The sequence below is a fragment of the Setaria italica genome, chromosome VIII (genome assembly GCF_000263155.2).
Source record: "Setaria italica strain Yugu1 chromosome VIII, Setaria_italica_v2.0, whole genome shotgun sequence".
Classification (NCBI taxonomy): domain Eukaryota; kingdom Viridiplantae; phylum Streptophyta; class Magnoliopsida; order Poales; family Poaceae; genus Setaria; species Setaria italica.
In genome coordinates, this window is record NC_028457.1 from 40,368,392 (window position 1) to 40,394,636 (window position 26,245).

At 49.1% G+C, this 26,245-nt stretch overlaps 5 protein-coding genes across 7 annotated transcripts; 2 read left to right on the forward strand and 3 right to left on the reverse strand.

Annotated features, from left to right (window-relative positions):
- Positions 1-2,433: 2,433 nt before the first annotated feature.
- On the forward strand, positions 2,434-7,075 carry LOC101764570 (leucine-rich repeat receptor-like protein kinase PEPR2). Of its 2 annotated transcripts, none has more exons than XM_022829093.1 (2): positions 2,434-2,973; positions 3,055-7,075. In XM_022829093.1, the coding sequence occupies exon 2, from the start codon at positions 3,984-3,986 to the stop codon at positions 7,056-7,058; it is 3,075 nt and encodes a 1,024-aa protein (XP_022684828.1). In that variant the 5' UTR covers positions 2,434-2,973; positions 3,055-3,983; the 3' UTR covers positions 7,059-7,075. The 2 variants fall into 2 exon arrangements, with proteins under 2 accessions (XP_022684828.1, XP_022684827.1); XM_022829092.1 differs by having other exon boundaries at positions 3,088-7,075.
- A 345-nt stretch (positions 7,076-7,420) lies between these two features.
- LOC101769042 (glucan endo-1,3-beta-glucosidase) lies at positions 7,421-11,520 on the reverse strand. Its single transcript, XM_004980019.3, has 3 exons — positions 10,344-11,520; positions 7,895-8,210; positions 7,421-7,808 (listed from the first exon to the last, which is right to left on the reverse strand). Exons 1-3 carry the CDS (start codon positions 11,418-11,420, stop codon positions 7,780-7,782), a joined length of 1,422 nt encoding a protein of 473 aa, XP_004980076.1. The 5' UTR covers positions 11,421-11,520; the 3' UTR covers positions 7,421-7,779.
- A 2,157-nt stretch (positions 11,521-13,677) lies between these two features.
- Positions 13,678-17,759, reverse strand: LOC101769447 (serine/arginine-rich SC35-like splicing factor SCL30). 2 transcript variants are annotated; one of them, XM_022829047.1, is made up of 9 exons: positions 17,614-17,759; positions 17,070-17,186; positions 16,954-17,036; positions 16,770-16,847; positions 15,462-15,626; positions 15,344-15,384; positions 14,902-14,968; positions 14,635-14,811; positions 13,678-14,098 (listed from the first exon to the last, which is right to left on the reverse strand). In XM_022829047.1, the coding sequence occupies exons 2-9, from the start codon at positions 17,172-17,174 to the stop codon at positions 13,966-13,968; spliced, it is 849 nt and encodes a 282-aa protein (XP_022684782.1). In that variant the 5' UTR covers positions 17,175-17,186; positions 17,614-17,759; the 3' UTR covers positions 13,678-13,965. The 2 variants fall into 2 exon arrangements, with proteins under 2 accessions (XP_022684782.1, XP_004980077.1); XM_004980020.4 differs by having other exon boundaries at positions 16,954-17,186.
- Positions 17,760-17,984: 225 nt separating this feature from the next.
- Positions 17,985-20,603, reverse strand: LOC101769847 (RHOMBOID-like protein 2). The gene is made up of 3 exons (XM_004980021.4): positions 19,897-20,603; positions 19,037-19,200; positions 17,985-18,931 (listed from the first exon to the last, which is right to left on the reverse strand). The coding sequence occupies exons 1-3, from the start codon at positions 20,211-20,213 to the stop codon at positions 18,327-18,329; spliced, it is 1,086 nt and encodes a 361-aa protein (XP_004980078.1). The 5' UTR covers positions 20,214-20,603; the 3' UTR covers positions 17,985-18,326.
- Positions 20,604-20,820: 217 nt separating this feature from the next.
- On the forward strand, positions 20,821-26,074 carry LOC101770251 (scarecrow-like protein 34). The gene has a single exon (XM_004980022.3). The coding sequence runs from the start codon at positions 23,315-23,317 to the stop codon at positions 25,769-25,771; it is 2,457 nt and encodes an 818-aa protein (XP_004980079.1). The 5' UTR covers positions 20,821-23,314; the 3' UTR covers positions 25,772-26,074.
- The last annotated feature ends 171 nt before the right edge of the window (positions 26,075-26,245 follow it).

Below are 26,245 nucleotides of genomic sequence, written 5' to 3' on the forward strand. Positions count from 1 at the left end.
AAATTGCTAATTATTTGTCATATGTTTAATGTTCAACTACTTAAAAAATATCGATACATTACCATGAAAGATATAAATGTTATAGGCATATAGGTAATGTGAGGGTAAAAGTTACACAAGATAAGCCCCACGTGAGCGATACGGGCGGACGCAACCTTAGCCAGCGCTGCCCCTTCCTCCACCTCCCCACCGCTCAAGCCAACCGCCGAAAGCCCGCGCGGCTTGCGAGGACGGCGGTGGTGGGGTGGCCTTCGTCTCCTCCTTCATCCCTTGTCAAGCGCGGCCGCCATGGCTGCCGGAGGGAGCCGCCGGCGTCGTCTCTAAAGATCCAACTCGACTTGAGGCAGTGTTGGTCCATTGGTCATGGGCAGCAACGGCAATCTCGCCGCGTGGCAAGCTACACGGGTGTTGCCAAGCCCATGTGGAGGCAATCATAGTTATGGTGGTGGCCAGGGGTTGTCAAATTTGGCTGCTTGCAGCGAACCGCGGTGGAGGCTATGTGCGCGGGTGAAGCAACAAGACGAGACCGACCTGCGGCGGCAACTTGGTCGGTTGATGGAGATCTGGAGAAGCGGAGCAACATTGCTCTCCACCCTGATGGTGCAGTTGGAGTTCTGGATCAGCGTCCTGCTCACCATCCTCGCCTACCTCGGCGTCCTCTACGTAATCTGCTCCGTCGACCCCCCACCGCCACGACGACCCCGACGACTACGTCTACGTCGCCTGACCGCCGGATGCGTCGCCGATCCGCCGTGGTGTTCTGGTGTGCTCCCTACCTACCTACTCCCGTGTGTCTCTCTGTTGGGTTCGTAGACTAAATTTAAATCATTTCCGTGCCCGTGTGTAGATTGTAAATTGGTGTATCCAATCTGACAATCTGGACGAATTCATCTGGGGGAAATCTGGAGTTGTGGAGTTTGTGCAGTCAATTGGGTTAATTTTGGTACCTGGTCCAGTTGCGGTTGTGAATTGGCCCCTTTGAATGAGGATGGTTCTTGTGTCCTTGAGTAATTTGCCTCATTCAAAGTTTAGATCAGTTTGAAACATCTTAATGCCTATCGTCAATAGACGTGTATTAGGTTTTCTTGAATGCCACTTCTTCCAGAAACAGGGTGCGGATCCATTTCACAAGATCTTAGGTTCTGTACAGATATAGTGATTCATATTGCCTGATCAGATCTTCTGTTAGTGCCAGAGCATGTGATTCGAATATCTAGAGGATCTGAAAATCTTGGCTTGTGTTCTGTACATCGCATATCTAAGGGGGTGTTTGGATACAAGGTGTTAAACTTTAACAGTGTCACATCGAATGTTCGGATGCTAATTAGGAGAACTAAATATGAGCTAATTATAAAACTAATTACAGAACCCTATGCTAATTCGCGAGACGAATCTATTAAGCCTAATTAATCCATCATTAGCAAATGGTTACTGTAGCACCACATTATCAAATCATGTACTAATTAGGCTTAATAGATTCGTCTCGCGAATTACACTCCATCTGTGCAATTAGTTTTATAATTAGCCTATGTTTAATACTCCTAATTAGCATTCAAACATCCGATGTGACAGGTGTTAAACTTTAACACTAGTGAGCCAAACAGGCCCGAGCTTCTGTTAGCTGTTTGTTAGTAGTGTAAGTTTTGAAGCTGATCTTACAAGCTCAACAGAGGTGGCACACTTTGCATCAAACTAAATGCTAGCACATAAGAGGCCTAGCGTATAAGATAGTAGCATAGTACGTTCCCAGAATCACATCTGAGATGCCTCGTCAAATCGAGCAGATCTTGAGGACTTGTGATTCATAAGAACTTCTGGATTTCCTTCTTCAACCTAGATTGGACCAATGAACGAGTTAGATAATATCTAACATTAATTGGATAAGAAGGCATCTAAAAAGACGTTAATTGATTTTTTTGTTTGCCACTTGTTTTAACACATGTTTTTGTGATATTGTGTTTTAAAAACTCTTCCAAACAAATGTGGAGTTTCTCATTTGTATTGTTGTCATCATATCATTCTTGTAAAACATTATAGTCTGAGTTCATTCCCTTATCCTATCTGTTTTTTGAGTCGGGCAACTAAACAAGGCACGAGAAACTGGAAAAGCCCCCCACCCTGCCCGCGAACGGGGACAAGAATCGAACCCTGACCCACCAACTAGCAAAGAAGCACTCCAACCACTTCAGCTAAATTTCGTTTGTGAGTTGGAAACACAGTCTTGCTCATTATCAAACCTCATAGACCGCAGCCATTATCACCTGCCACGTGGCATTGTTTATAAGTATGTTCCTTTTAATATTATGGTAAAAGGATATCCCTGCAAAGATCATACACGTATCCATGCATCAGGTCAATAGTTTTAAATTTTTAGCTATCTATTTAGTTTTCAAGCTATTTGTTGCTTGAGAAGAACATGACATTTACGAGGAGCCCAATACGTGCTGGAGTAGAAAAATTGCATAGAGCGATAAAAGTTATCACATATTGAGCAGGGGCGGTATAGAGTAGCTGCACACTGTACACACATATGACGCACCGTGTTCTGACCTGTACGCACACATAGATGATAGATCTCCCTTTTTTTTCCTTTTCTCGAATTTGTTTGTCCGTCATTGTTGAATCTGAACAAGTCTGAACTCGCATCGAACATGCCGACAGGTTCGGCATTGACGAGCTGAACCATGGAGACCAGACGCGTAGCTCTCAGACTCTGAACTGCCGCTGACACTGACACTTATCTGGCTGACTTGATCCGATCCGATGGGTGTATGATTGTGCAGGTTCATCGAGAGGTACGGGCCGGGACGCATGTGGTCGTGGGGCTGAGCATGGACGGGCAGGACGTGGTGTACGTGAAGCAGCACGAGTCGTCGGCGCTGTCGCCGTCGGAGATCAAGGCTCGGCGACCAGCTCTTCACCGGGGCCTGCGCCATGCCTCCCCTGCGCGGCAAGTCCAAAGACAAGCTCAAGGTCCAAATTACTACTTAGTTAACAGTGTTCGTTACTGTTGTAGACTGCAGTGTGGTAACTTCAAAATGACTACTGCAGTAGAATTCTCACGGTGAAACACTGAAATGGTGCCAGATGCCGGAGGCCTTCAACGTGTTCGATGCCCAGGTAGCACAGCAGCGGCTTCAAGCACAGGGATCACTACACCACGCTGGTATCTTCCAAAGAGGTAACAGTTGTTACGATCTTGTGACCAAAGTAGGCAGAGAGCATTTCGCTGAGGTTATGAGCTGGTTCTTCTTCAGGGCGTGACGGTGATCTACTCCAAGAGGGGTGGCCGGTGGGAACACGACGGTGGGCAGCCACTCATCAAGGGCGTCGCCGGCGCCGGCGTCGGCTACCTCTCGCACGCCATGAACCTCTATCTCAGATGTAAGAACACCATTGCCATCTGCCATACACATTTGGGTCGCACAAGTGGCCATCAGGTTTAGTTAACAAGTAACTACTAAGAATACGATGAAATAGTGCACTGAGATTGACTTTACCACAGAGCTAGGCATCACCACTGGGTGTGCAAGAAAGAAGGCATGGTGATGAGGATGTCCACGCACGTGCACCAACCGCGCCAACTAACTGGGAATTCTACTAGAATAAAGCTACAACACTAAGGCCACGGTTGGAGATAAGATAACAAATCATTGATGATGACCCATCACAAGCACAAGCCTGTGCTGCTCCTAGTTGTAGGATTTCGCTGCTGCACCTACAAGCTCAGCTTATAATTTCGGTGAAAAGACAAGAGCACATGTGTCTTTTTTCAGCTTATAATAACGAATCATATTTGACATGGTTCTAGTCATTTAGGGTTTTTCTTTTGAAGGGTCTCATCAGCTTCCATTAATTGGCCCGGCAGACACATACCAGCACTGCGTGTATAAAGCGAGGGCATGGTGAATCTGCACATCACAAAGCTATACCACAGTACGAGTTGTACGACTACGGGTTGGAGATAAACAGACCTATACGAGATGATGACCCATCACGAGCACAAACAGGATGTGCTGCTCCAAGTTGTAGGATCATTGCTGCTGCTCGTACAAGCTCATCAGCTCATAGTCCCGTCGTCAGCTGCCCGGCCGTGTCTTCCCGGCCAGGCGGCGGCGCTGCTCCGGCTGAAAGGCTCCTCCTTCGCCACCACCAAGGCGTCCATCACCACCTTTGCGTCGTGGAGGGCTGGCACGGACTGCTGCAGCGGCTGGGACGGCGTCGGCTGCGGCGACGGCCATGGCGGCGTCACTTCCCTGGACCTGGGCGGCCGCGGCTTGCTGAGCGCCGCCCTTGGTCCCGCCATCTTCGACCTGACATCGCTCAGGTATCTTAACCTCGCCCACAACGACTTCAGCGGGTCGGAGCTCCCATCCACTGGGTTTCAGCGCCTCACCCAGCTTACCCATCTCAACCTCTCCAACGCAAACTTCTCTGGCATGATTCCAGCAAACATCGGACGCCTCGTCAACTTAGTCTCCATCGACCTCTCCGCCACCCCATTTTTACTGCATGATGGTGATTCCTCTGGTAACGTTTACCGGAATAACTGTAGTAACAATTCAACCTCCGGACTCACAGCACCAAAACTCAAATCGTTGATCGCAAACCTCAGCAATTTGAGGGAGCTCCGTCTTGACTCTGCTCGCCTGTCTGACAAAGGGACAGAGTGGTGCAGGGCTCTAGCCAAGTACACTCCAAACCTTGGTGTTCTTAGCTTGCAGTCCTGTTCTCTCTCTGGCCCCATCTGTGGCTCGTTTTCTGCCTTGGGCTCTCTTACCACACTTGATCTACGACGTAACATGCTGTCTGGTCCATTCCCAGGTTTCTTTGCAAAGTTGCCCTCTTTGAGAGTGCTCCAACTAAGCGATAATGATCTTCAAGGACGGTTCCCCTCGATCATCTTACGGCAGACCAAGCTAGTGACGGTTGACCTTAGTCGTAACACGGATCTCTCTGGCAATTTGCCAAGGTTTTCAGCTGGCAGCAGTTTGGAGAATCTTCTTCTACGGGGTACCAACTTCTCAGGTGAAATCCCAAGCTCCATTGGCAATCTCAAGTCTCTCAAGGAACTAGACCTTGCTGAAGCTGGAATCTCAAGCTCAGACGGACGTGGTTTTTCTGGAACCCTTCCCTCTTCAATTGGTAAGCTCAGATCCTTGGAGTTGTTAGCCTTATCTGGATTTGGACTTGTAGGATCCATGTCACCATGGATTGCGAATCTAACTTCCTTGACGATCCTTAAACTCTCCAATTCTGGCCTCTCTGGATCGATACCTTCATCAGTGGGAGGGTTAAAGAAATTGAAAGAACTAACACTATCTAATTCCAAATTCTATGGAAACATTCCTTCATCTATCTCAAATTTAACCCAACTGAGTACCCTCAACCTCCAGTCCAACAATTTTTCTGGAACAGTACAACTTTCATTATTCATGGGATTACCAAACCTGTCCATATTAAGTCTATCAAATAACAACTTGTCTGTAGTAGATGGAGAGGACATCACTTGGTCACCTGTGTATCCAAGAATAAAGTCCTTAGGTTTAGTGTCATGTGGCATGGAGAAATTACCAAAATTGCTGAGGTATCTAGGTCGTAGTCGTGCAAACTGGCTTGATATTTCACAGAACCGAATCCGAGGAGCCATACCTCAGTGGGCGTGGGAAAATTGGTCAGGCTCTCACTTTCATTATCTCAACCTATCACACAACTACTTTACCGGCTTTGTTGGACTAGAGACCTCTCTTCCCTTTTCTATTGACCGTTTTGATCTTAGTTCCAATATGTTTCGAGGACCAATGCCTTTACCCCAAAACCTCAGCCAAGGCGCGTTAGAACTTGATTACTCAAGTAACATGTTCTCATCCATAGCACTTCACTCTTCCACTAAAATTTCCATTTTCAAGGCCTCCAGAAATAACCTCTCGGGAAGTGTTCTAGCATCTTTTTGTGGCGTCAATAATCTAGAAATCCTTGATCTCTCTTACAATAACCTTACTGGTCCAATCCCTTCTTGCCTGATGGAGGGTACCAATGAATTGCGGGTGATAAATCTGAAAAAGAATCGACTTCACGGAGAGCTGCCTCATAACATAAATGAAAGTTGCTCATTGGAGGTGCTAGACTTTGGTGACAACGACATCAAAGGAAAATTGCCTAGATCTCTAGCTGCTTGCTCTGAATTGGCGGTCTTCGATATTCAAAACAATCAGATCAGCGATTCTTTTCCATGTTGGATGAGCACACTTGGTAGGCTTTATGTTCTTGTGCTAAAATCTAATGAGTTCTTTGGACAAGTGGGACCTTCTGCAGAAGATAAAAATAGTTGTGAATTTCCACGCATAATGATTCTGGATCTAGCCTCAAACAACTTCTCCGGCACGCTGACAGAGGAATGGTTAACGAACCTGACGTTCATGATGGGCGAAGCTGGGGCCTTGGCACTGCCTGCGTTGACAACTCAGTCTTATTCTGATGAAACACGAATATATGAAGTTACAAATGAACTCACATATAAAGGGTCAGACCTCACAATGGAAACGGTATTTCGGGTCCTTTGGTTCCTTGATGTCTCAAACAATGATCTTCAGGGAAGCATCCCTGCGGCTATTGGGGAACTTGTTGAGTTAAACAGTCTCAACATGTCGCACAATTACCTAACAGGGCCGATTCCTAAGTTGGGTAATCTGAAATGGTTGGAGGCTTTGGACCTGTCTTCCAATGAGCTCTCTGGAGAGATCCCTCGTGAACTAGCATCGCTGGACTTCCTCACAACCCTCAACTTGTCAGACAACAAGCTGGTGGGGAGCATACCAGAGTCACCTCATTTCATGACATTCAGCAATAGCTCATTTCTTGGGAACAGCGGGCTGTGCGGAACTCCGTTGTCAAACCAGTGCATGATCAACAGAACAATGCAAAGTGCGGTGCCATATCATTCCAAGAAGAATCCTGTGGACGTGATGCTGTTCCTCTTTTCTGGGATTGGATTCGGAGTAGGGTTTGCGATTGCAGTTGTAGTGGCATGGGGAATACCCATCAGGAAACGGTCTTGAGGAAGAAAAAAAAAAGCAGGAAGCCTTGTTGAATTATGCATTGAAATGAAACAAAATTTCTTGTGCAAGGATCTGCAATCAATACAGTCCTGTAAGCTGTAATCACTTTTACTATTGCAAGTTTACTTGGGGATTCATTTGAAACAAGAAGGCCTCATTTCACTCTCTTAATTTCCGGCAATTTGTGTTTCTACATAGAATGGAATGGAATGATAAGTTAAATCACTGCTAAAATGATATCCATTCTACCCCTCTCAACCCCTCCAACCATAAAAAAACTAATGATATCCATTCTACCCCTCTCAACCTCTCCAACCATACAAAAAACTAGATCGAACCCAACCCCTCAACCAAACATGAAATGGGTCGGAATTTTTGTTTCTACATAGAATGGAATGGAATGATCAAGTTAAATCACTGTTCCTTCACTACACAAGAAGAAAAAAAATACGCCGCACGGCCAAACCAGATTATTAAACACAAGCTACAACCAACTGGGGTAGTACACCTCCCTCGTGCTGAGGGATAACAATGGTGGATCTTCTAAGAACTAGTAGGTATGGATAGCAAGAAGCATGAGTGTCAGACAAGAGTATAGAAGTATTTGGCGCAAGCCCGGCAGTATCAACCTCCCAGCGTTGCCGCGGCTCGAGCCTGGAGGATGATGTGGACTCGAGGCTGGTGCCCCTGCCACCGCGCTGCCTGGACTTGCTGCGTACCGTCAGGAGACGTATTTGCAACTTCCGTAGCCTGCAATTCAGATTATTCACAAATGCATGGTATATCAATTTCAATTCAGAGTCAAATTCAGAAACAATCGATCGTCGTGAACTTACTGGGGTCACTGGAGGTGACCATGCCGGTGCCCTTGAAGTCGCAGTCGTAGTCGTGGCGCCCATTGGCCTGGTAGTACGCGTTCATCACAAATGAAGCATGGGACTGCACGTTATTGGGGTCGAAGCACCCACCGCCACTCTGGATAGGTTTACAGTCCACATAACCACAGGCGTAGTTGATGTTGTTTTGCAGGGTCGTCACATCTGCACCGGTCTTGGCCACACACCACTTCCCTCCGCCAGAGGGTGAGGGGTTCGGTGACGGGTTCGGGCTTGGCTTGGGAGATGGATTCGGCGAAGGGTTTGGAGATGCAGACTGCAATGTAAGCAAAACATAGTGCCAGATAGCTCAGGTCAGATTAGTTTTCAGCATCAGAGTAGATGCACAGAAGTATAGGCATGAGGTTAAGCAGCATTTCTTCAATCTAATGCTTTCCTAGTATTAGTGAAACTTTCAGCTGGGATATAATCATTTAGTCAGTACACTATTGCACGCTAGAATTTGTACAAAACTTTAGCCTGACAAGACTGTACATGTACATGATTAAGCATTTGAAAACAAACACACACACGGTCTCTGCAGTCAGGACTGGCACCGCCCAAAAGGCCAAAACATGGCCTGCCTAACCTGATCGCCCACCTAAGATTCTTGAGTCAGTCACTAATAAAGGTCCCACCAGAATGCTAAACAATACAGACAGCCCCATCTTCTCCACGTGATGCACTTTCCTAAAGCACCCGCAAAAGCAACAAGTTTGAAATGGCTGCTTGTTCCCTGATGGGCAATTGGAGAAGCTACACCAGATGCGCACCAAGTATACAGATCAAGCAGGAAAGACGATTACAAGATCCAAAAGATTGAAATGGCAATGCAAGCATTTGAATTTAGAATGATTGGAACCTAAAGGGAAAGCCGCATCTGTAAAGATGCCTAACTTGTCGGTGGCAAACACCTATTGATGAATCCTCATTTGGAAGTATCCTGTAGGCATCCCCCTTAAACCATATAACAAGTTTCCAGGCCTACATCAAGGATCTCATGCCAATTCCCTTTGCTTGAAGATAGCTACTTGGTGCATGCAAGAAACTATAAGCGATTCGCTAAAGAAATAGAAGTAACACCAAAGGATGACGATCATGCATGCCTATGTTTCATATATGCAACCCAAGTCAGGGCCTGTTAAGCTAGAACGATGCTTCACTCCACAGGCCCTAGCCATATATCTGCAGTGTATGGGATTAAGCTGCATGTGGTCCAATCTAGAAAGCAACAAGAACCTATAAAAATCAATTTGCCACAGGACCCTTGCATCCTTAAGAACCTTGCAGCAAACCAAAGCAAGAATCAACTGGAAACGGCAATCATCCTCAACCAATTTATTCAATGCACAAGCTTGTAGCCAGCCTTCTACATTGGGACAGTATTTATTTTCAAGACAACTGACACCAGAATACCCCTAGTTTCTTAGATTTTTTCAGTTTTACTCTGGTAACAAGTACCCTGTAAAAAACTGGGAATTGCCCTGTGCCAGCTAGCAACTGATTTGCAGCTGTAGCATCTCATCACACACTGCAAGCAACGTGTGCATACAGATCTAATCAGAGCAGCCGCAGCAAAGCCTAGAAAAATTGAGACGTGTCCAAGGCCTGAGCACATGGGATGCCAGCACTGGACCCATGATGGGAGAACAATGTTGTAATCTACTAATCCATTGACAACAAGATGCCATCACGGAGATGGGAGAAGAAAAGTTGGAAACGAAAGCAACCCCTTTCCAGAGAGACCGGTCCAGTCCAGTGTGCGTGACTACACCCCTGATAATTCAGCGTGAACCAAACAAAACAATCCAGCTGAGATGGAGGACCAGCCTCCATCAGCAGTCCGTGAACAAAAGTCTATCGGCATGGCTTGTTTGAGTGACACGAGCAAAGGATATACCGATGATCCATCAACAAGGAACACTAGGTAGCAGAGAAGCAAAAGCATCACGCAAATAATATGTGCAAGATCTATTGCTACTTGCTGTGACATTTCTGTGTCAGGAAAAAGTTGGGTTTGCTTTCAACAGTCTGAAACGGTCGCATGCCACGGGAGAGGAGAATAGGATATTAGCCACTGCCACTGGTTTTCTTAAAAAAAATGCTATCTTTGACACTACTAATGTGAACCTCTGAACTCCTGAAGACATCCTCGAATTGGAAAACGCGGCGTTTTGACACGGCTACTGAAACCGCGTCCCATTTCCCCCTTTTATTTGCTATTCTTTTCAGAGGCATAGTCAATGTTTGGCACCGGGTTAAGTTTGTGACTCTTGCAAGTAAATTGATTGCAGATTTCAATAACAATTCCCCCCCAATTCCAATTCCAACGAGATTGGCAAAGTAAAGCACTCAGATTTGGGGACAAAATTGATTTTTTATAAGAGCAGAGATAGAGAGATCAACTGACCGATCCTTGGCGGAGGAGTCCGATGTCGTATTTGGGGGTGAAATCCGTGTTGAAGATGCCGAAGTTCCTCTCCGCAATCGGCCCGGGCTTCTGATTCTCGTCGAACAGGGAGAAGATGTAGGTCTCGAATGTCCTCCCCGGCATGGCCGGCGTCCCCTTGCCGCCGCTGCAGACGCGAATCATGCCAGCGTTGAAGTCCCTGGCCTCCTCCGGCCCGACGCCGACCTGGCCAGCCTCGGCCTGCGTGGGCCAGCCCGCCTCGCCGACGGCGATCTGCACGTCGCCGTATCCGAGCTTCTTCATGGCGGTGTAGATGGCGTCCATCTGGGCGTCGAACATGCTGGTGTAGTTGAGCTTGGTGGCGGGGTCGTAGATGCCGGCGTTGGGGCGGAAGATGGCGTAGTTGAGGTTCTGCGCGTTGTAGCTGAAGTAGGGGTAGGCGTTCACCATGAGCGGCGACCCGGTGTCGTTGTGGAACTTGAGCATGGGTGCGAGGACCTTGTTGTCGAATCCGGGGCGGAACCGGGCGTTGGAGGGGATCCCGTCGGAGGGCGCGAGGATGCCGAGGTAGTGCGGCGTGGTGACGCGCACCTGGGGCAGCTTCTCGAGCTGCAGGGCCTGGCTGAGGCGGCGCATGGCGGGGAGGAGCGCGACGACGAGGTCGGGGACGACGACGGGGCCGAGGATCTCGTTCCCGGCGAGGAGGAGCGTGACGTTGGCGCCGTTGGCGACGTGGGCGGCGAGGTTGTCGCGGACCCAGCCCCGGGCGGCGTCGAGGCCCGTGGCCTTGTCGGCGAAGGAAGGGAGCGCGGAGTTGGGGATGGAGACGGCGATGGAGATGGAGGGGGCGTTGGCGGCGAAGGCGTCGAGGAAGGCCGGGTTGGCGTCGAAGAGCTTCACGCGGTTGATGGTGGTCTTGGTGGCGAGGAAGGTGGCCACGGCGGCCGGGGAGGGGAGGTTGTCGGCGTTGGCGCCGTAGTTCACGCCGATGGGGAACGACGGGAGGCCGCCGCCCTGCGCCGCCGCGCCATGGGAGGCGGCGGCGGCGAGCAGGAGGTGGAGGAGGAGCGGGAGCATCGGGAGGGGAGTGGATTTGGAAGGGAGTGGATTGATTGGCAACTCAACCAGCCGTTGCTTGCAGGTGTCTTTTTGAAACCTCTGGGAGGGAGGGCTCGAGGAGGACAGGACGGCGCCTTCCTATTTTTAATGGCGCCATATCCCTGTAATTATGGCGACCTGGCGGTTTCCAGGGCGCTTCCACTGCACCCTCTTTTCTTTTCTTTTTGCATTTTTTTTATTCATTTTTATTACAGTCTCGATACTACAACTATCTTTTTTCAAAAAAATTTGGTCTTGTAGCACCCAAAAGATAACCACTCTACCCATAAAAACATAGAATCCTAAAGTGCATTTTTAGTCCATAAACTTGTTTCCACAAGTCTACTATGCATCTTCTCTCGCAACCCTCTCATCTTCCTCTCCCCCTCTAGCATTTCATCGAACATGTGGTGATGGCACGGAGCTCTTTATCTGCTTCACATCCCGCCCCTCCGCCGCATCCGCTGGCGCTCCATCCTCCCTCCAACGCCCTCATCTCCTCAACTATTACAATGACGGCTCCCTTCCCAACATCGTCCTCCTCCTTGAGATCGCACAGCTGCAAGAGCTGAATGTCTTGAGCGCCTCGCAGATGTTGATTAGGATTTGGTACACCCAACCCTGGTTCTACTATATGCTTTGGTGGAATTAACATAACAGGTGGAATTGGTGCCAAGTGAGAACAAGAGAGACAAAATGCAATGTTACATGTGTGAGCCGTGTGAAATGTAATTAGTGGTGTTTGCGATTTGAAGATTTTATTCTGGTTTGAATTATTATTATTATTATTCCAAGCCCTTTTGAAAAGAGGAGCCAAAGTTTTGCAGGACGAAAACATGCAAGGAATTTGTTCCATGTGCCCCAACGTGCATGAAAGGTGCCCATACTGGTTTGTTGTGGTGGACGCGTGAGCTGTGAGAGAAACAAAGTTTGATAGGAAATCAATGAGAAACGGGGAGAAATATAACGTGTAGTGGTGTTTTTTAAAGTCGCCGTTTTTTTTTCTTTTGTTAAGTAACGGTTCATGCATATTTTACTTCCACATCCCATTTCTACTTTGTCAAAAGAGAGGCAAAGTTTTTTTTAAAAAAAAACAGAGACACAAAAGTTTCTGACAAAAGAACGCAAGTGAGTTGCTCATGCAAGATACTTGTAATGTCGGTAAGTGAGGACAAAATAAAACGTACAGGGGCAACGAGGAGAATGCATCGTTGCTTTGGCAAATTCAAATGTTTCCCGGAAAATATGGAACGACCCTCTTTTGAGAAAGGTGCAAAGGAAAAGGCACTTTTTTTGGGGGGGATTTGGTTTGGTTTGCTCCAAAAATAATTGGATGGTGTGCATCTCGAGGAGCCTTGTAATATAACACCAGGCATAAATCCTTTTGGCAAGCAATTATCGTAAAGAAATAGTATAGGGCATAACACATACGAGAACTTTGAGCTGGAAGAATTTTTTTTTTTTAGGAAAAAGGAGGGTCCCAACTCCCAAGCAGCCAGGCGAAAAAAGACAAACGAAAAGGTGGTGGAGCCAATAATCCTACAAGAGCTCTACCCCTTGTTTACTTCACCCCCAACTCCCAACTTTGACACTATGCAAAAAGAAGATTTCCCATCACATCAAACTTGCGGTACATGCATGGAGTACTAAATGTAGACGAAATTAAAAACTAATTGCACAGTTTTATTGTACTTTGCGAGACGAATCTTTTAAACCTAATTAGTCAATATTTGGATAATAATTCACAAATACAAACGAAACGCTACAGTGTGCTACAGTGCTATAATAGTAATTTGGCACCTCCCAAATTTGCCAAGTGTAACCCACTCTTGAGTTGTGTGACCCGTGAGGGCGTGTTCGTTCACGTGTGGCGTGAATTGTGTACGATCCTGCTAGGTGTCATGCTCTCTTCCTGCCTGCTGCTTTCGTTGACCTCTTTGGTTGAGTCAGAATTTGGGAGCTGCCGCGTGGGGTGCGTAGCTGGGCCCGCCCGCCCGACCGACAAGGCGCACGCGTAGGCAAGGGACTTGCTGCAGAGGATGAAAGGAGGCAACAGCAAGGCGCCTGCGATGTCCAAGCCGCGTCCCCTTCCACCAGCGCCTAGTAACGAAACAGAGTGGCAGCGCGTAGGCTTGGCGTCCCTGCTTCGTCCATCCACATCCTGCCCGCACACATGCCCTCCTTGCTACGCTACTGGTGGATCACAATCGCGCGGCAGCCAGCCAATAGCAACACATGAATTCAAATGCCAAATCAACTTCAAACACCAAATAGCTAGGGTCATCACAACTCAAGTCCCTCAACAACAAAAGTACCAACACCAGTACTACTTGGTAACCGTCTCTTGCCAATACCCCGCCTTTCAAACCTTCCATCCTTCTTGCCGCTCGTCGTACCTTTCAATCTTCTCCCCGTCAAAACATAACAAGCTTCTACCAGCTAACCTTCAACCAACATCACACAGATGAAGCGACACACTTTCGACCGCCACTTTCTATCGGCGGCACATCAAACCCGTTTCACATTAGCCGCTACTGGCAGGCGACGCCGACCTGGACCGTGACCCTGGAGGCGACACTGATGGGCGGGGCGACCTGCGGCGACCGCCGCGGGGCTCCTCGTCCTCCTCTGCTGCTGCGACTGGAGACTTCCTCCTCCTGTCAGACATTTACAATGTTACTACCGCCGTGCATAAACAAATGCCAAATCGAATCACACTCATATGGACCACCATGTAAATAAACCATATCCTCACCTATTTTAACCAAACATACAAGGTAAAACTGATCCAGATCAATAATTGTGCCCCTAGATTAACCCATAACCTTACTTCAGTTACATGACTCAATATGTAGAGTTAAGACTTAAAACAGCTCAGTTTAGGGTTCACAAACATGTTGGTTCATATGATTGTCATTCTTTTTGGCATTATAACTGGAAAACAGTCAGGGATTTCCAGCATCGCATGCTCAAAAGGCACCCAACAGTTCAAAAATGATGCAGTTTAACAGCTGTGCATTAATTAATTCTCTAACAAATAAAGGTTAAAGTAATGACGCTCAATCTGTTGCATGATACAGATGGTAAAATGATGCTCGCAAAATAACATCAATAACCATAACCTTACTTTGCTTGCATATAACTAGACTATCAACCCATACACATCCAGCAGCAGAGAAGGAACAGAACTTACTCATCATGACCATTGTCTGCACCACGACGATCATTCCTATCCTCAGGTGTATATGATCTCCGCTTCTTATCGCCATCATGTTCTTTAGGCTGCTTCGATGTCCTTCTGTGCTCTTCCTTAGCCCGTGCTGGGGAAGCAGAGTAATCATCACGCCTTCTGGGGGCTGGAGAGTATGACCTGCAGCGTATGTAGCATCATTTTCGTCAACCTTATTGCACAGGAAACCATGGTCAAAAACATCATAGAAAAACTAGTTAGTTGACGTACCGGGATCTAGCACGGCCACGGGGGCGCGGAGAACGTGAACGTGAGTATGAACGAGAACGAGACCGACCTGCACCAGACATAGCAACTTGTCAGCAGAGGAAATCATGGTGTTCAAAACGGCATCCAAGATCATATCAATTGTCAACAACACATTTTGCTGCAAGCAGGTGCAGTCTTCAAAGATGGAAATAAAATCCTGGACATGATAGAACAGCATCGCATGATTCATCAAGAATGATATTTAATGGATTACAACCAAACCTATAGTCTTCCTGAACTTCAGAATTAATCAAACAGCAACAGCTAAGCATGGACAAGGCATCTTTCCTATAAATAGGATAATGGTGATGTAAACTAGACTAGCAGTCAGATGTGCAGCGCATATAACAGGACACACAATAACTCAATAAGCACAACATCTGGAAATAGTAACTTAGATTACCACGGCGAGAAGGTCGACGCCCTTCATGATCAGAATACCCTCTGCAGAGATACCACTCAAGTCATCTCAAATGAAACACAGATGGGAGCTTACTAAACAGCAATGTGTAATGGCATACCTTGGCCCCATTCGTCTACGCATGTCCTCAGGCCTTTTCCGTGTATCCGCAGCAAGAACAACAGTGATCTCACGCCCAGAAAACATCTGGCGGTTCATGTGGTATTGCGCCTCAGAAGCATCATAAGCATCAACAAACTCCACGAATCCAAACCCCCTTGGCTCCCTAAATGATGAAAAAAAGGCTTTGATGAGTAAAATTCACATAGTATGGCATGGTAAACAAAGAATATAGCACATATTGATCATGATAGCATGTGCCCCACGAGTTACCACCACAGTTTCATAGTATCAGTGGATCCTCTACAATTATCCATGAAGCACAGCTAACAACTTACAAACATGTTCATCAAATGGTAGCAAGCCTCTCAAAAAGCGGTTAGGAGCCCAGGCTCATCTTAGACCCAAATTTTCTTGTGTGCATCTTCATAAAATGATTCGCTTCAAGTTCTTCAAGCGTTTGAAAAGTCATGAAAGTGCTTGAAACCAACTTCTCTTCATTATATCTTCCCATGGAAGACACGGTTAAACCCTCTTGTCTTGATGAAATTAATTTTGTCGACAAATTGAACCTTGTCTTGATAAGAGAACTTCATTCGCACAATACTCTATCTCACCAAGCAAATGAACGATTAGGACTGTTCAGGGCTTGTATTTACTTCAACCAAATACAATCCTGGGAATATATTCAAGAGAGTAATTCGTACCAGAAGAAAGTAGCATCATATATAAAGTAAATATATCCTGTACAGGAAATCCATTTCAAAGTTGAAGACTTCCAGGAGTTACTAGGCGTACTCCTACAGGTTTTGCATTAAGTTATCCTATGATTTATAAATTTTGCAACATGTGCTTATACAAACAAGAATAAAAGGGTAGTTCAGAGTCTTTTTATGCAAAATTGTTAAACTAGGACAATTTACTCACAGATTGGCACTTCATTGAACATTTGTGGCAAGTGAGCCTATGACTGAGAGTACATGTCCAGCAAACTCTACAACCCGGGAAAATGTTTGGATTCATGCAGACATCAACAATCGAATTTCTGTATGAGGAGGTTATAACAACCCAAACATCTTAGCTCTTAAATTAAAAAGCAGCAGCAGCAACACCTTATATTAGCTGTATATAAAAGCTACAGCAAGAAGAAGAAAAAAAGGAGGTTTAAACTCGCACGTGCTTTTGCCCCCAAGCGTTTCGACATGTTTAAATATTGATATCCGATCATCGCATGCAGACGTAACGGATAGAATAAGGATGGCACGTAAACCAACCATATACAAGCCTTGTGGCTCCATTTAACACTTACCCAGTGTGATAGTCTCTTGGCAGGTACACGTCCCTCACAGGACCGAACCTTTCAAAGGGAACTCGGAGCTCCTCAGGCCTGCAAAGTTGTGTGTTAATGAACCATTAGTACTGAGCCAATTTAACAGGCAACGCGCCAAAAACAATCGGAAAGGAGGATGGCAACAAGGCCAGAGTGTGCATACCTGCATCTCAGTGGGATGTTGCGGACCAGGAGGCTGACAGAACCTTGGTCACCGCCACGCCCACCACGGCCGCCGCCGCCGCCGCCGCCGCCGCCGCCACCGCCACCGCCACCGCCACCGCCACCGCCACCGCCGTACCCTCTCCTTGGCGGCGGGCTTCTTCCCCTGCCACCATGTCCTCTCCTAGGAGGGCTATGGTACGCGGGGCTGTACCTCCCCATTGCTGCTGGTACCTGCACATATGCATTGCGAATTCATTGTCGCGGCTCTTGGAGATGAAGGGCAGGAAGCAAATCCAGGATGGTGCGTATACGCATCACCATCATGAAATGAAGGAATCAGGAACAAATCAAGATTCGGGCACATAAGTTAAGGTTGTGGATTGAGGAGCTACAGTGCGCGCATCTCTCAATTGAGCCAATTCATGGTAAACGGATAGATCGACGCGACCGCTGAAAAATTAAAGCGGATTCCTGGCAGCTAACGCCGAGTACGCCCGGCCATCAACCGCATCAAGAGCGAGGCGCTGTTGGGAAGCATTCGAATCACAGGGGCGGAACCCTAGGCCATGCGCTTCTACCCTGGTTCCTAGAGCGCGCGGAATCGCCGGGAAGCGCGGACGAGAGAGGGGAGAAAGAGTGAGAGGGAGAGGGGGGTTACCGCTGGTGAGCCGGTCGACGCCGCCGCCGCCGCCGCAGCCGGTGGAGATGCGGGAGGGAGGGGATTAGGGCAACAGGAGAGGACCCGTGAGGTGGAGAAGGGGCGAAGGATATACTAGTCTGGGCCTCCTTGCCTTAAATGGGCTTTATGGGCTTACTATACACCTTGCTTTTTTTAGTAGGCCCCGTAACAACACTGTCCTCTGTGTACGGTGATACGGGCTTTGAGCCTGTGCTTCCTTCTTTCTTATCAGGATCACCTAAAATAAGGAGCCGGAGGAGCAATATTTTATTGCTCCGGCTCCTCCAGTACTTAGAGGTGGAGTTACTGTTTAGTAGAGCTTTAGCTGGAATCGTAGGAGAACTCGGAGGTGGAAATTATTCGATAGCGTGTCACGGATGTGAAGAAATAACCAGAGTTGTGCAAGGCACCACCAATGAATGGAATGGAGATGGCAATGCTCAAATGGTGTACTGGATGAACCCTGCATCTATTCCTTCATCATGTACACAAAAGAATGACAAACGTATGGTACACAGGGCATCAGCAAAGAATGGCAAACAATGCTAGGTGCAACGCTGTCGGCAGAGGTCGTCCCTGCGGTCCGGTGACGCGCCGCCGGCGCCGGGGATGAGGAAGGCCCGGTTCCTGCCGTTGCCCCCCTCGCAGACGAGGCTCAGCGTGTTCCCCCCCTGCACGGTGGTGGTGCTACACTAGGTCGGCGACGAGTCGCACTTCCAGCGCTTGGTGGGGACGCAGCTGAGGTAGCGGCACCAGGAGCAGTGCTCGTTGGCGTTGTAACCCCGGAACAGCAGCACGGTCGCCACCGCGAACCCGACGACGAGCAGCACGGCGGCGGCCGCCCACAGCACGTACTGGTACGTCTTGTGCTTGCGCTTCACCGCACCACCAGCAGCACCAGCTGGAGGAGGAGGAGGAGGAGCACCACCAGAAGCAGCAGCAGCAGCCGCCGCCGCCGCCACCATTCTCTGGTGGTCGAGCCATGCGAACTGGGGGCGGACGAGGAAGACGAAGCCGAGGAGGAAGCCGGAGACGAGGCCGCCGATGTGGGCGAAGTTGTCGACGTGGGGGAGGATGCCGAGGGCGAGGTTGACGGCGATCACCAGCACCAGCGACGCCAGGGCGGCCGCCTTGTTGGCGTAGAGCGACCAGTTGGTGATCAGCTCCGACAGCATCGACCCGATCAGGCCGAACAGAGCACCCGACGCGCCCACGGAGACGACGCTCGACCGGATGAACAGGGCGGACATCAGGCTCCCGCCGAACCCGGAGATCAGGTACACCAGGCCGATCCGCGCTGCAAGCATCACGCATTGTGATTCAGTAAGATTATCTTGCTGCTGCATGGAATTCTTTCTTCAGCAAAAAAAAAAAAAAGAAGAAGAAGAGTAAAAGTACTTACCGAACCCGAATTCTTGCTCCAGCCGTATGCCGATGAACACGAGGCAGAGCATGTTGATGAGCAGATGAACAACTCCGGCGTGAAGCCACATGCACGTGATCAGACGCCATCCTTGCCGGCCATGGACGACCTTGTACACATGGAGAGCGCCCATCTTCACCAACCTGCCATTCAGTTTTTTTTTAAAAAAAAGAAAGTTATTTTTGTTTTAGCCTCTATATCTGTATTATTATGTGATCCAAACAAATTAGTAGTGCCACTTAAGAATGTAAAATAACAAATTGTTAGCATAGGTAACGAGATCATTTTTTATTCCTCTGAAAAACGGGCTGAAAGTGAAATCCTGAATTTGAAGTCACAAATGGCATCACCGTTCACCTACTCTTCTTTGACCTTGCAGTTGCAGTAACTACTCTGATAAGTTCAAATATTTGGTTGTATTTTTCACGAAGTAGCAAAAGCGTCAGTTTCCGATAGCGATGTGACCCGAAAAGTCATCAAATTACAAATTCAGCAGCATAGCAAGGAAGGCTACTGCACGCTTTCAGCTTTCAAGGTGAAAGTTCATCATCAGTCAGTGAAGAAAACGGTAGGTTCCTAACGAAACGTGTGGGCAAGGTTTTCTTTTTGTTCTAGAAATGTCAATGTGATCATAGTGGCAACCGCAGCAGGAGAAGAAGGGAATTGCTGAACAATTTGGCGACAGCATCCATCCATTCATGTATCTAGAAGCCAGGCTTTGCTTGTCCAAGAATGAAGGAACCTGATGGCTTTGCTTGCAAGCAGGCTAGCAGAGGCCGGAAGAACTGAAATGGAATTGGAAAGCAGAAGAAAAAAAAAACAAGAGTAAGTAAACGTACGTTGCGGATGAGGGCCCGAGGAGCGGGTTCTCCTTGAGCGGCTGGAAGGCGAACCGTCCGAGGAAGCCGGCGGCGCAGTTGGAGTTGTGCTTGGGGCAGTCGTTGACGTACATGGTGACGAGGAAGAGGGCGACGCAGGCGACGGTGGCGGCCGACACGAGCCACGGCGACCACCGCCGGTAGTAGGGCCGCGCCCTGATAAGTTGTTGCCCCTGCCTGGGAACGGGATGGTGATCGGGGGGGCGGCGGTTCTCGTGGGAGTAGGGGCGCTCCACCAGCACCTGCACGTCCTCCTCGCCGGCGCCAGGCTTCATCATGGGATTAATTGGTCGGCTGGTTGATCGGTTGGATCGGAGGAGGAGAGGCGGCGGCGGCGGCCGGAGGAAGAGGAGAGGATTGGAAGCAGGGGACGGAGGGAAGCGTGGGTGGCGAGCGTGAGGAGGAAGGAGAAGAAAGGAGAGGAGAGGAGAGCAGGGGAGTTGGCGTGTTGACGGCCGGCTGGGAGAAGAAAAGGCGGCGTGCAGCAGGAGGAAAACTGGTGAGCAGGGGAGGCTTTGCTTTGTCCCGGTGGCCGGTGGTGGTTCGGCTGCGCGTTCCTTTTTCCCTCACCTCCGGCCCGTCTGGGTGAGCCGCTGCAACCACCGCACCCAGTCGCTCGCTCCATCCATCCCTCTGTGGTTTCATCGCTTCGCGTGGCATTTAGTTCATATAATAATAATAATAATAATAATAATAATAATAATAATAATTTTTGGCTGGCAGCGTGTTTGGCTGGCTGCTGCTGCTCGGCTCTCTGTCGCAGTAGCTGTAGCACGCAAGCTGCAGCAGGCAGCAGCTCTCTGCTGCAGCAGCCAGCTGCAAAGCAGCCAGCCGACGAGCCCAATAATAATAATAATAATAATAATAATAATAATAATAATAATAATAATAAGCGGAGGAGAGGAACGTAACGTTGTTAATTGGAGTCCTAGGTTGATTGAACTGCAGCATGTCAAACTAAGTACATGTCACCTAGGTAAGCTACACATGCATACGGTCGGGAATAATATTATCTACTCTATCTAACAAATTAATGATTAATATTGGTTCATTAATTTTTACTTTCCAGGTCGTAGCCGATGGATACGCACGCACCTGCTGCATCGGACGGGATCGTTTCAACACTTTGTGCGCTTGACTTTTGGACCCCAGCTCGCCGCTGGCTGCTTCCTGCGTCACCTCAACCTCTCAGCGTGTGCAAACGCAACCAATCTCAGCGTCATCAAGACCAATAGCTTGATTGAACGGACCCAATGCAATTGCAAATGGTGACACAAGTCAATGCTCGTGCGGCCTAAGCAAATTCATCGAATCAAACCCATGGCCCCATGGATTCTCTTTCCATCTCCCATACATACATCTGTCACCTAGGTTGTTGTTTTAGCCCTTCCCTGATCTTGCGCTGCAAGCAAATGAAAAGAAAACTATACCTCATACATGAGGTCATTCAACCTGTTCGCTTCAGCTTATCAGCCACCAAACAGTATTTTTCTTTCACAACAAATCAGCCGTTTCAGCTTTTCAGCCGGTTTATAAGTCCAGACGAACAGGCTTATTCTCCCTCCATCCCAGACTATAATGAACCACCGGAACCTTCACGAGATTTACAGTGACAAAATGGGCAATCAAAAAATTAGACAAAATCAGAAGAAACTTCCTCTGAAAGGGGCAACCGAGATTGACGGGGCACTGTCGATCAAATGGACCAATGTAATTAGCCTTAAGAAGACTAGAGAATTGGGTACTCTTGACCTAGAACGATTTAGTAGGGTCTTAAGGAGGCTAAGGTTGCTGTGGTTCTAATGAAAAGACCTGACCATCCATGGGTGGGCACTGAAGCTCCTGTTATTCAGAGCCAGTATAATTGTAACTTTTGGAAATGGTCTCAAGGCTGAATTCTAAAACTCAACATGATTGGATGGCAAGGCCCCAGGAGATCTTGCCCCTAATTTATACAAGCTGGCTTGAAAAAAACACAAGAAAGTACATAAGGAAGTTGCTGATCACAATTGGACAAGAGGTTTATGGAGAATGACCACTGTGAATGAAATGTTTTAATTTGTGAATCTATAGGACCTTATTCAGGGTATCAATTTCACCAACACTCCGAATGACACCGTGTGGAGATGGACACCAAATGGTGAATATAGTGCTAAGTCAGCCTATGCAATCCAGTTCAAACGATCCTACTGTACTTTTGAAGCTCAGGCAATTTGGAAGGCACGGATGGAAGGAAAACACAGATTTTTCGCTTAGCTCCTACCGCAAAGTAAGATTCTTACAGCTGACAGATTGATAGCAAGGAATTAGCCATGTAACCCACTATGTGCTCTTTGCCAAGGGGCACCTGAATCAGCTGAACACCTCTACATCCAATACCCATATGCAATGCAGATCTGACAGCTCATGTCAAACAACTTGGTTCCACTACCATGGATGGATGTTGGTCTTCAAGAGTGGTGGCGACTATCATTGCAGATGGTGAGCAAGGAAAAAAGAGAGCGCTCGCTGCTATCCTAATTTACACGAGTTGGAACATGTGGAGGGAAAGAAACAAGTGCAGTTTTTAGGAATTAAGCTACAGTTTTCGAACTGATCAAGGATGAAATTAGCATGCATCAGAGAGCATGTGGAGCACCGATTGTTAATTAATTTAATGATGGCAATGATGTATAACCAGAAATTAGAGCGTAACAATGTAATATCCTTCGTGGAATTCTGAAAACTCTGCCCACTTTACGTTTAAAAAAAACCTTCACTAGCTAGTTGTATCACCACATTCACATCACATGGCTAATCCCAGAATAGTCGTTGACTGAAAGCAGATTAGTGAAGCAACAGCAAAACTTTGCTTTCGTTTTCCTTTCTTTGGAAGATCATGAAATTGTTCGCGATTCCGTTGACATGTTTGGTGACAAAAAGTCGGGACCAACACCAGCACAGGAAGCACGTCGGTAGTTGGTACTGGATGGGTCAACCGTCAACCGGGCAGGATCTCCTTGGCGACGCCGATGGACGGACGGTGAGGTCACAGGCGCAATCCGACGGCTCCGGGGAGCCCAAGCGCCTCCCCTCCCCTGCCCAGACACACGGCGAGGGCGGCGCCGCTACGGATTTTGCTTTGCTGCAGAGAGAGAGTCGCAGTTGCGCTTCGCCTTGCTCTCCTCTCCTCCACTGTACTGCACGGCACGGACCACCTGATTGATCCGGTCGCCGCCGGGTCGCCTTCCGGGAACCTTCCCTCCGTGTCCCTCATCCCCGGCGTGCAGTTCCGTCAAAGCTCTCTCCCTGCCCTTTTACCCACCCGCCCCATCCCATTTCTCCCCGCACCCAGCAAGCAAATCAGCCAAAGCTCCGATTTTTTACCGCCGCCGCCGCCATGTCCGCCACGCCGGAGGAGTTCCTGGGCCAGGGGGCCTACCTCGCCGCCCCCGAGCCCTTCTCCCCCTCCGTCTTCCTCGACCTGCCCCCGACGCCCCGCCCCGACGCCGACGACCCGGACGCCTCCGACGACCTCGTCCTCCCCTTCATCTCCAGGATGCTCATGGAGGAGGACATCGACGACAAGTTCTTCTACCAGTTCCCCGACCACCCCGCGCTCCTCAACGCCCAGCAGCCATACGCACAGATCCTCTCCGACACCACCGCCTCGTCCTCGTCCGACTCCGCCGCCACCAACACCACCTCCTCGGGAACCGCCGCCAACTCCACCCTCTCGCCGCCCTCCTCCGACGCCCCCTCGTCCGCCGAGCCCGCCTGGCCGTACGATTCAATCGAGCTCTCCCAGCTGCTCCGCTCCCCGCCATATCCGGACATGGGGGTGGGCCTCGACGACTTCACCGCCGACGATGTCGACGCCCTCTTGCTGCAGGGGCGACAGGAGGGCGCCACCGCCGGGTTCCACCAGAGCCCGCCCGTCTTGGATACCGGCGGCGGCGGCGGAGGCCAACGGCAGGGGGCCTCCCTCGCCACCCAGAATGCCGGCAGTGGCGAATCCCAGCGGCCGCGCGCTTCCCTCGCCGCCCAGAACGCCGCCGGTGACGGATCCCAGCGGCAGCGCGATTCTTTCGCCGCCCAGAACGCCGGCGGCGGCGCGGGCATCCGGAGTTTGCCTGCGGATGAGCAGGAGACCAAGACGGCAAACGCCACCGCCTTGCCCGCTGCCGACACTGACCACGCCGCGCTGGCCTCGGCATTCTTCGGCGCTCAGAATGGGGAAAACATGGACATGCTCAACATGGCATTCCTCAAAGGCATGGAGGAGGCCAAGAAGTTCTTGCCCACCAACAACAGCCTCCTCATGGATCTCGAGGCCAACTCCGGGCAATCTACAGACAGCAAGCCGGTCACTGGCTTTACTGCTGCCCGAGTGAAGGAGGAGGAGGTGGTGGATGGGATGTTACTGTTTGGAGGAGGAACCACTAATGGCAGGGGCCGCAAGAACCGCTACACCCAAGAGGATTTGGAGGCCGAGACAGGCAGAAGCAGCAAGCTGATGATGCCGGAACAGGAAGAAACTGGCGCCAGTGAGCTGTACAGCGAAATAATGTCATTAAACTATGAGGAATTCATGAAGCGCATGAGCGACCTGCGCATTGCCATGGATAGCGAGTCTGAGAAGAGTGCGAGGAAGGTGAGTGGGAAGAAGGGAGCGAGGGGGAGGCAGCGTGCAGACGAGGTTGTTGACCTGCGTACCATGCTCATCCATTGCGCACAATCGGTGGCAACCGGCGATCGCCGAAGTGGGATCGAGCTGCTGAGGCAGATCAAGCAGCACTCATCCCCGAAGGGGGACGCCACACAGAGGCTGGCCCATTGTTTCGCAGAGGGACTGGAGGCACGACTTGCAGGCACAGGGAGCCAGGTGTACCAGTCGCTCGTGGCGCAGCGCACCTCGGTTGTGGATTTCCTCAAGGCATACAAGCTGTACATGGTAGCCTGCTGTTACATGAAGGTGAAATTCACGTTCTCCACCGCGACAATCTGTAATGCTGTGGCAGGGAGGAGCAAGTTGCACATCGTGGAGTATGGTGTGCAACATGGATTCCAATATCCAGGTTTGCTCTATACACTGGCAAAGAGGAAAGGTGGACCACCAGAGGTGAGGGTCACCGCAATTGCTGTCCCACAGCCTGGGTTCCGCCCAGCCCACCAGATAGAGGAAACAGGTCACCGCCTCAGTAACTGTGCCCGTGAGTTAGGTGTGCCATTCAAGTTCAACGCTATTTTAGCACAATGGGAGACCGTCCGTGCTAAGGACCTCAATATTGACCCGGAAGAGGTGCTTGTTGTCAACAGCGAGTGCTTTTGGGGCAACTTGATGGATGAGAGTGTTTTGGTGGACAGCCCAAGCCCTAGAGATATGGTCCTCAACAACATCCGGGAGATGCGGCCCAACGTGTTCATCCATTCTGTGGTAAATGGCACATTTGGTGCTCCATTCTTTTTGACACGGTTCCGGGAGGCACTGTTCTTTTACTCAGCGCAATTCGACATGCTTGATGCGACCATCCCCAGGGACAATGATGAACGGCTGCTGATTGAGCGGGATGTCATTGGGAGGTCTGCCCTGAATGTGATTGCTTGTGAGGGTGCAGACCGGGTGGAACGCCCTGAAACTTATAAGCAATGGCTAGTGCGGAACCACCGGGCTGGGCTGAGGCAGCTACCATTGGATTCAGAGGCCGCCAAGGTTTCCAGGGACAAGGTCAAGAACTATTATCACAGAGACTTTCTCATCGATGAGGATAACCGTTGGTTGCTGCTGGGATGGAAGGGACGGGTACTCTATGCCATGTCATCATGGACGGCTGAGGATAATAAGCCCCTCTTTTAGTGTGTCGCTCCACCAAATTCCAGAATCTGACTAGGTGGTATTGGTAGTTGATATATGGTCTATGTTTAAACCACGATCCAGCACCTGTGGTTTGGTGGACGTCCATTTCTAGGGGGTTCGAGTACTGAAACTTGTAAGGTATAAGTAGATGATTAGAGGAGCTACATAGTTTGTAGATATATAGTTCTGGATATTTGCAGAGTTGTAATAATGTACACCAAAATTTAAAACCCTGTAGCTGACAGGCAGTTTTATGGATTACATGTTTGACCTTTCATGGTTTGAAGGCTTAATGCCTGAAAATTATCTGCCTTATGAACTTCTGTTTCTGTTGTAGCATCAGACTGTTGTCATTTCCCTCAATTCTGGGAGTGACTAAGCATTAAAGTTGCACTGATTAATCAGAGTATTCCATTTCTGCAACTTCATTCCTTTTGGTGATATTATCCAATGCAACCCCCCGCCCCCCCCCCC